At 46.5% G+C, this 10,117-nt stretch overlaps 1 protein-coding gene across 1 annotated transcript in view; it reads right to left on the reverse strand.

The window, feature by feature from the left end:
• Window positions 1-10,117, reverse strand: part of Adam19 (ADAM metallopeptidase domain 19) — a 97,361-nt gene that overhangs the window by 63,195 nt on the left and 24,049 nt on the right. Inside the window, exon 4 of the mRNA XM_023713135.1 lies at window positions 1,127-1,205. Within this exon, the coding sequence (XP_023568903.1) occupies window positions 1,127-1,205 (79 nt within the window). The remainder of the gene's footprint in view (window positions 1-1,126; window positions 1,206-10,117) is intronic.

Raw genomic sequence — 10,117 nt, forward strand, 5'->3', positions numbered from 1 at the left:
TATGCAATGTGTTAATTATTGAAACTGTCCTACCAATTTGGTTTGAAACTGTCTCATTGCTATTTGTTTCTCAATAAAATTATGAAAAAAACCCCCACCTACTTTAACCCAGTCATTCCCCTTCTAGGTATCTTCCCAAAAGAGTTAAAGGCATTATATTACAGTGACACAGACATCGCCTCTCGCTCTTTTGGCTAAGATCGAGTGTGCAGGGACACATGCATGCCCACGCAGCATGGTTTGTAATAGTCATCCCAACACCAGCTGAATAGATCAAGAAAATGTGGCATTTATGCACAACAGAGCTCCACTCTGCTATAAACAAGGTTAAATTTGATTCATCTGTAGGAAAATGGACACATTTTGGACCCATAATGTTAAGTGAAATAAATGAAACCCACAATCTTAAATATTGTATGGTTTCTCACATAAGAGAAAGTATAAATAAAAAGCAAAATAAAAGACAACAGAAAACAAGGAGATAGATCTTTACCAAGTGGGAGGGGAACCAGGAGACACTGGGGGGTAAAGAGACCTGAGCTGTGTCGTGTACGTGTCCCAGTTGCCCACATGAATGTATTCATCATGCACGACAAACATGTACTCATAAAAAAGCCCTTGAAGGGGAAGTGGCCAATATTAAGATAGCCGCAAAATAAGGAAAGCTTCACAGCCTGAAATCACATTAAAAAGTCAGACTATGACCTTGTGTAGTCATGCACAGTTACTGCAACTCTGCACACCTTATACGTCTGCTGTGCAGACGGCCTCGTCAAACATTTAATTGGATGAGATGGCAGGATTATGAGAAAATTTTTTTTTACTTAAAAGTTCTGTTAGTATGTTGGCAGTTAACATAACTGTAGGATGACTTACGCCAATGTGGCCAGTGCAGTTACTCTCAAACGTTCTATTTGCTTGCTCATTCCTGTTACTCAGCAAAGGCCGGCAAGTACTTGAGGTAGAACAATGCACATTGTGTACTTGGCGGCCTCCGTTTGCTCCTTTGGTCTTTAGCTGGGAGGAAAAGAATCGGTTCCGTGAAGGAACCAGCTCCACCATGCAACTCCTCAGTCATAAGAGAGAAACCCAGCCAGAGCAGCTCCTGAAAAAGACCTGAGCTTACCTCGGATTTCAGAGTGGTGGTCTCAGGGTTGCCACTTGGAGTATAGTGGGTTTCCGTATAGTCCGGAGCAAAGAGGTGCCTGTAAAGAAAACAACAAGGTGTCTTCAGCTGACAGATATCAACCTCTCTGGTAATAATAGCAAGTGATTTTAATTGGACCAGGAAGGGCCACCCCAAGCCTCTCCATGCAGAAGATACCAGGGAGTCAGCAGGAGGTAAGGTATACAGAGAAAAATGGGGGAGTCTGTCCTTAATTTCATATTTACTGAGATCATCACTCCAACCAGGAGAGTTGACAGAACTAAAGCAATGATCTTAGTTTTGTTCTTATTCCTGAGAAAACAGACATACAAACACATATGTGAAGGGGCTATGGAACTTTCTCATAAGTCTTGATCAACTTTCCAACATTGAATACACTGAGTTCTGGTATCAGCACATCAATTTTCCTTTAAAAAAAAATAAAGTCCCCCTGTTGCACCTTTTGGTGGGCCTGCCAATCAAGGTGTACCGCGAGGTCTTGGTCCAGAGGTGGCCTGTGCTTTAAGCAAACCCAAAGGAGCACAACTGCAAGTCCAACCAAATACAAGAATGATTCATATTCTGCTATGTGGGTTCATGGAGCTGCCTTTGCTCATCCCTCCTCAGACCTACGAGAGTCCGAATTTTGCTCTTCCAATAAATTCCTTTTCATTTTCTAAACTTGGACAGTGGTTTCTTTCTTGTTCTCACACTTTTTAAAGTTGAAGTTAACAATGCCTCAATCCAAGCTAGGCAACACCAAACAAGGTTCCCAGAATTTCTCTAAAAGTCAGAAGAAAGGATCAAATGGATGTTTTATCTAACAGAACTGATCCATAGATAGGCTGGGTCCGTGGGCAGAACAGGTTTCTAATGGAGACACTGACAGACACTAACCTGCAGGGCTGGCCTGATACTCGGTGGACTAAAGTGCCTGCTTAGGCAGACTCAGGGGCCAGGTTTGACCCCCAGTGTGCCGTGCCGGCCACGCCCCTGGGGCGCACTGAGAAGGCAATTGAGACGGGCGTGGTGGTGCGTGCCTGTAATTCCAGCTCATGGGAGACTGAAAACAGGAGAATCACTATGAGTCTGATCTGTGTAGTGAGACCCTGCAGACTCTGTCCTAAATACAGAAGGAAAAAAAAGAAATTAACCTGGAAGAAAAATTAATGAAGAGGCTCTATATGCCATAGTGTGGATAGGTTTCTAAATATAGTTAGATAGAAACTATAAATTTCAGAAAACATCGTACTTTGAAAGTTGATTTTAATTAAAAACCTGACAGATGCACAAACAAAAGCACGCACTTGAAAGATCTAGAGGGTCAAACGACCACTGTGAAGGGCTGGCTCAAGCGGACTGCATACGCGCACAATGATCAGAGTTACACGTTTCTGAAATAGACCTTTAAAATAACTATAAGATATTTGTTTTGAAACTGGAAAGCCTCTTTCAAAATTTCTTTTAAAAAGTAGAACATAGGGCATGGATACAGCTCTGTGGTGTAAGCACCTGCCTGAAAGCACAAGGTCTTGAGTTCAATCCCCAGTACCGCCAAAAAAAAAAGAACTCTCTATGTTAGGGCTGGCCAGATAGCTCAATAGATCAAAGTGCCTGAAAGCAGGTGCAGGGGTAGGGGGTTTAAACCCCAGGCCTGCCCTGCTGGCTTCACCCCCGGGGCGCTCTGAGACTGCAATTGAGACTGGGCATAGTGGTGTGCACCTGTAATTCCAGCTCTTGGGAAGCTGTAAACAGGCGGATCACTACAAGTCTGATCTAATAGTGAGACCCTGAACACCTTGTAGACCCTTCCCTAAAAATACAGAAAAAAAAAAAAGAAAGTGCAGGCTGAGGTCAGCACATGCAGCCAGAGAAGTGATAACCTAGGTTTTGGGACAGGGGACACTTCCCAGGACAGAGGCTTATGGAAAATTGGTCTGAGCACCAAGTTCTGGGCACCCAACTCCAATTCTGCCCCCATCCAGACAGTGCAGTCAGAAGCCAAATGGCTCAGGAATTAATATACAGCCTTGACGAGAAGAAAGGAAACCCAGCAGACGCACGTAAGGGTACATCAAAGACAGAGCCTGGCCCGCGCAGAGAAAGTTTCATTCACGTGGAAACTTTAGGTCAGCCACCACCTTGCCAGAATAGTCCTTTCTCATTCTCCTCAGCTCCTTTGCCTGGCAGCAAACCAAGCAGACAGGCTCTCGGGCAGGAGTCACGCATCCATCTGAAGGAAATAAACTAAACTCCGCGAGGGCAGAGGCCAAGGGTTGTGCTGTCTGGTGTATCGATACCTCACACTTAATAAACAAAGGGATGACTCAGCTAATTAATAATGAATGAGCAGCTCCTAGTATTAGGAGTTTAGAGCGAGCCCTGGAGTCCAGGTGACTGAAGTTCTGATTCTAGTTCTGCTGTTTTCTGTCCCTAGGTCATGAGCTAGTTATCTTGGCTTCCTCTTCCCCAAAAACAAGGTTAGCAAACCGAGTTGATCAGACTGCCTTAAGACTCCCGTAACACAGTAGTACACATGGCAGGTTGAATGCCAGGCTTGGCACAGGATGGAGTGCAATAAACGCTGGTGCTTTTCGTGGGCTTAGGATGGGAGGGCCCAGCACTCTGCCTGTTCTCTCTAGCACTCCCCAGCCATTAACTCACTAGTACCACACTTGAGAGAGGTGCTAAGAAGCACTGAGCTCATTCTGCTGCCCATTTCCTGGACCCGCTTTCAGACTGCATAACGGGTAGCAGTCAGGGTTCACAGTTTAATGGTCCGTCCTGAGTACCAGCCGGGAAGTGTGAATTTTCCCACAGGAAATACACTCGCGGTGAATGCATCCTGAACCTCTTTCTGAGCTTAGCAGGGAAAAGGTCATTTATCCAGTGATGTCAAGGTGCTCCAGAGAGAGCAATCCAAATTGTGCTGCGGAAGGAGTCCACCTTCTGGCCCGTCCTCAGCCGAATGCCCTCAGAAGATATGCATTCCTGCAGCTGCTTATTCTAACAGCAGCGCCCCCCACACACTCTCCAGCAGTGAAAAGGACCCTGCATGGGGCTGGCGAGACAGCTCAGCCATCTAAAGTGCTTGACTAGGCAAGCTTAGGCAACCACAGGGACCACGGTTCCACCTCTGGCACCACATGCCACGCCAGCCCCGTACCCTGGGCGGGTTGAGCCTGCCACAAGAAAGAAAGAAAGAAAGAAAGAAAGAAAGAAAGAAAGAAAGAAAGAAAGAAAGAAAGAAAGAAAGAAAGAAAGAAAGAAAGAAAGAAAGGACCCTGGAAATCACATAATCACACTAACTAAAATGTGGGGTCCCTAAAGGCAGAGACCACAGCTGCCTTTCAATGTTTCCTCCCAGCAGGCAGGCAGTGCATGTTTATTCTGAATAACTGAAGAGATGAATGAATAAGTACATGAAAGAATTAAACTTCTCTCTAAGGTAGGAAATTGCTGGTGGCCATTCAGCACTGGATACCTCTGGGGACCAAGAGATCCTGAACCTGCTCATTCCATTTGTGACCACACACACAGTGAAGTTCTTACCCTGAATTAAAAGCTTCCTTTCTGCAACCTGCACCCCCTGGCTTTCATTCTGTTTACTTCTGACACTACACAGAGCTTCTGCTTCCTCTTCCACCTAACCTGTTGGAATCAACATCTAGTTCAACATACAGATTGTCAAGCCTACCCCAGACCTACTGAATCAGATAGAAAATCCAGGGTTGACACTCAGCCTTGTCGCTTCGTAACTTTCCTGGCAATTCTGATGCAGGCTCAAGCCACCGCCTTAGACCACAAGATCTCAGATGAACTTCAGAAATATCTAAACAGGTTGTACTGCCTAAGCCCCCACCCCATCCTGCATCTACCACATCCTGGCCCACTCTGAACTCAGGAAACCCGACGAATCTACAATCCTAACTGTTCACCCTCCACACCTTCCCGTTTTGTAGTTGAAGACCCAGGCTCCAAGTGCCCATGGCAGAGGCTGAATTTCAAACCCACCCTGTTGACCACACTCTTTAAGCACTTTGCTGCTCTGTTTTGATGGAAGTATAAAACGAAACCATCACCAGGAACCTGTAGACCAAATTGCACTTGGAAGGTGAAGGTGGTGGCCTAGAGGTCATAAACCACGTCAGAATAAAGGAGCCGTTAGGTGCAGATATCTGCAAAGAGCCTCGAGGTCAGCAAAACCCAGCCCAGGAAAAGAAAGGTGAATAAGCATAAATCTCAGATCTAGTTTTAGTGAAATCCTTCCCCAAATTGGGCTGCAGATGCCGGTCAGGAAGCTCCTTCTTTTTAGCAGCAAAACAGGGTCATGTTTGGTCCCCATGTCTATGGTTCACATCAGTGGGGAGCAAAACACTGCTTTAAGCATTCTCCACTTCCCAGCTGAGAGGCATACACCCACGTGCCTGGCCAGCTCCTCACGCTGCTCTCAAGCACAAAGACACCACTATTCCCATGAAATGGGCTGCAGGGACACTGACTGGCCTCCCAGCCCAGCTGTCCCTTTTCTGACCACATCTTGTTCCCATCTTCTCCCTGACAAGGGGCTGGCTCAGCACTTCGACAGGAAGCCATCTCTCAGTGCTCGATCGCATTAGGATTTTCAGGAAATGAGTTGTGAGTGATGTGCGCCCAGGAAAAGCGGAGTTGGCCAAGGTTTCCCACCCTGCCCCCTCCTCGTGCTGGCTTGAGGAGCACAACCACTGCCAGCTCCTGTCACCTCCAGTCCCATTGGCTCTGGGCTCAGAAGCCACCCGCCAGCGGAGTTTAGGACTCTGTCCTCCACATGACAGGAGCAGCTGGCCCTGGATGAACACTGGGGCTGCTAGACCCCCAAGTCCTTGGGTGAAACCTGTATCTCCTGAATTGCACCTAAGGAAATATACTGTTCCTCAAGCACCAGACAAGAGCCATGAGATCATGGCTTCGCTTGTGGCAACCTGACACGCCCCTAGTCCAAGCTCACTACAGCCTGCAGGAGGCCCGGCTCCTTCCCTCCCTCCCTAAAGGCTCACAGTTCAACCCCAGGACAATCTCTTCAGCTACCATTACTGTCAGACAAGTTTCAAATGCCTCTGTGAGCTACAACCCTCCTCAGGAGGGAGGAGCGGTGAGACTAAAATAAATCTGCAAAACATCTTTGAGGAGCTCAGTTCCGCTCCCTTATCTGATGAGATGAAGCACGAGGATTTGCAAAGGGCCTGCAGAGCAGCGAGCGCAGACACAGCGCCAGCGTTCCTGGGCTGCTCCTCCAAGGCCAGCGCTGTTCCCACCTCCCTGCTCCTCTGGGGCCTCCCTCTGCCCCAGCCCGCCCCTCTGAGGTCTTCCCAGAGCACCCTGAGGAGGCTCAGCCTTCTGCCCCTCCCCTCTGAAATGGTCCCCTCTGGTCCCCATCCTGCCTGAGTTAGCAACGACACAACCTCTTTCCATGTTCCACTCATCACTATGGGACTCAGGCAGCACCTGCACAACACCAGGACATACAAAAAAGTACAGACTTGCGGGCCGCATCCCAGTCCTGCTGAGAAGTATGTCCTGCAGGGAAGGACTAGGAAATCTGGATCCTTCATACTTTTCCCAGAGGAAGCTTTGGTCAGGCCCAAGGCATTTCTCTATTCTCTGTTGTCCATTTTAATATCTTAAGTTCTCTCTATATCTTGCCTCCTGCTCACCACTTCTCAAAGCTGAAGAGGACCTATAAATAGGTGTCATACTTATGTCAATTAAGAAACTTTTAGCCTGGTATGGTGGTGCTTGTCAATAATCCCAGCACATAGGAGGCTGAGTCAGGAGGACCTCGTTCAAGGCCTGACTGAAATACACAGCAAAATACATACACTGTATCAAAAAATTGTTTTTAAATGACACCAGCACAGTGTACAGGGAAGTCTAGGCCCAAAATGCTTTGGTTCTAGCGCCAGTCACACAAAGCACAGCCCTTCAGGGCTTCCAAGCCCTAACACAAAGCGCAGGACGGCTGGGATTTCTCTCAATGAATCTGGTCCAATCTCAAGATCCAAGGCCTGGCTAAGTTTCCTTGGACTGGGGTGGGTGTTGTTACAGTTTTGATAAACTTACCACTTAAAGTTAACTAGAACAGCTCTCAGAGGGCCCTGCCCAATTAGATGTGTTGTAAACTCTTAATGAGCTATAATTAGAAGTATAAGTATCTCCATTCACTAGAAAGGTACTCCAGAGGAAACGGTTTTGTGGCCTCTAGGATATTACCCAATTTTGTGTCTAACCCAGCAACCTTATCGTAGCAATTCTTTTTCCGCTGCAATTTGAGTACCACTTGTCCAAAATACTTAGGCCCAGAAGTGCTGCAGATAGCAGCCTGCTACCAACACTGCAGTATTTGTCTGCAGAGTGAGGTCTTTCGGGGCTAGGACCCACCCCATGCTAAAACACGGAATTCATTTGTGTTTCATATGCCCTGAATACACACAGCTGGAAGGTAATTATAGATAGATAGATAGATAGATAGATAGATAGATAGAGATACAGATATAGATATAGATATAGATATAGATATAGATATAGATATAGATACATTTTTTTTCATTGTATCTGTATCACATCCAACGTGACTGTCACATGAGGCCAGACGTAGAATTCCCCACATGTATTACCTTGCTGGCCTCAGAAAGTTTTGAATTTTGGAGAAGTTTCGGTCTACACATTAAGGATGTTTAACCTATATTAACACACCCATACACACATGTTCGTTTCTCTTACCATTTTTAAACCAGTGTTATCGTCTTTCTGATCACTCCATTAATTTGATAAATAAGGCTTTATCATGTTATCCCCACCAAGGAACTTACGAGAATTATCTTCACTTGAGCTACCTAAATTTCCCCAGTTTCCTAGTTTGCAAAATAGACAGAGTCACAATCACTGCAGACCAGCAATACTGAGAGGAAGAAATTAGAAAACGTGCTCACAGTCTGGCCCTGGCACTCAACAGCTATGTGCCCCTGGGCGGGTGGCAACATCGCTGCGCCCGAGTGTCATCATCCATAAAATGGAGAGAATGACAAAGTTTCCCCGACAGGTTGCTATAAAATGCTGGAACAGCGCCCAGCACACAGTAAGGCCAGATGACTATTTGTGAATAGTGGACAAATGTGGAAAAATGGTGAAAATGGACCAATGTGAAAAAAATTGCTTGTGACGCATAAAGTACTTGCTACGTACAAATAGCACTGGCATTCCCTCCAGGACGAGTGATTTACACACGTGGCCGGACCTAGACACAGGTAACGCTGATCATTCGTGACACTGGCCTATTTGGGGGTACGACTACACGTGTTGCTACAAACATTTGTTGGCCAAGGGAGGTGACACTGAGCAGATCACCAGCCTCTTAGCCTCACTTTTCCTTTCCATCAAACAGATGGCAACGCCCCAGATCAGCAGGTAGGGGGAAATGCTTTTGAAAAGCAGAGTGTTGCTCTAACGTAGTAGCCGATGCTCATCCATATTAGAGACAAAATAACAAATACCCTAAGCATTGCTCTTCTGTTTTTTGAAGAGAGTACAAGGGACGGGGGGAAGAGACAGAACTGCTTCAGAACCCAGGTTTCCAACCCAGCATTCCCTCTACCTCTGACTCCAAAGGATCAGAGACAGACATGCCAAAGCCATGGGCCCCAGTCCAAATATGGCATGGGGAGGTCCCACATGCAGAAGCGTTCCATTCAGAGGGAGCGAAAGGCCAAGGGAGGAGGAACTCTACAGGTTCTTCCTCCAGGAAAGAGCTCAGCCTCCTCCTGGGCAGAGGACTCAGCGGCACAAGTATCAGCACTTCCACATCGGCTGGAGAAGCAACCTCGCAAAGGCAAGATGGCGCCACCGCACGCCCACCCGGAAGCCAGCCCTGCTCCGTGTGTTGTTTTTAATCTTCTGTTAAGGAAGATTCCAAACAATGCATTAAATCAACACTTCTTCTCATCAAGGGCTTCCCATTATTTCTTCTCTGATCCCCACAAGACCTGGCACCCTTCCGACCACCCTAGTCCTATGTTTTGTTTTTGTCATATACCAAAGGATGTTTAGATGAGCAGCGTTTATACTCCTCTGAGCAGCAGGGTTTTTATTTAATCCTCTCTGTGTCTCCGTCTTGGCTGCCTCCACGAAGATGAGTAAGCTGTCTGCAAAAATATGGTGGTGTCTTGGGACCAGGCAACTTAATTATCAACGACCTACAGGGCCTTTGGTGACTTCTGATCAAGAGGAGTTCACGGATTTATTTTACAGAGTCTAAAATAGCTCATTATGGACATTTGCTGGAAGTGGGTAAGAACAGTTCAGAGAAATGAAACTTTTCTCAGAAATATAAAAATTCAAAAGAAAAAGTGTTGCCTGGCAGCTGCTGTGTTAGCAATAACAGGGTTTTCCATCACTTGATACCACAGACAGATAACCTGGTAGAAAGTGCCTCCACTGGGGGTGGGGGTAAGGAAACAGCTGGGCTGTAAAGTAAGACAGCCCTGTAGACAAGGAAAGGAGAGGCAGAGAGAGGGGCCTCCAAGAGAACCAGGCCTGGAGCTCAGGCTTAGAAAGAGGGGACCAGGTGGAGCCTACCCTGAAAACAGCAACCAAAAAGCAAACATAACAGGTAATCAAAGAGCACAAATTAATCTGATCTAACTGTTTGTGCTCGATTGGACTGAGACTGCTTAAATAGTAAGAGTAGCTTTTATGAACTTGCCCAGTGTTTTTTAAGGTCTTAAAGTGTAAACCACGGCCAAAGCACAAATTGAGAACATGTGAAGTTAAAAAGTGGCCAGGAGATGGCTCAGGGGAATAAGTACTTCCCTGGCAAGTACAAGGGCTTGAGTTCAATCCCTGGTTCCAAAAAAAAATTAGTTGTTTAGCGGCTGGGGAGATAGCTCTGTAGAATAAGCGTTTGCCTGGCAAACACAAGGCCTGAGTTAAATTCCC

This window comes from Octodon degus, unplaced genomic scaffold, assembly GCF_000260255.1.
Source record: "Octodon degus isolate 3935 unplaced genomic scaffold, OctDeg1.0 scaffold00029, whole genome shotgun sequence".
Lineage (NCBI taxonomy): Eukaryota > Metazoa > Chordata > Mammalia > Rodentia > Octodontidae > Octodon > Octodon degus.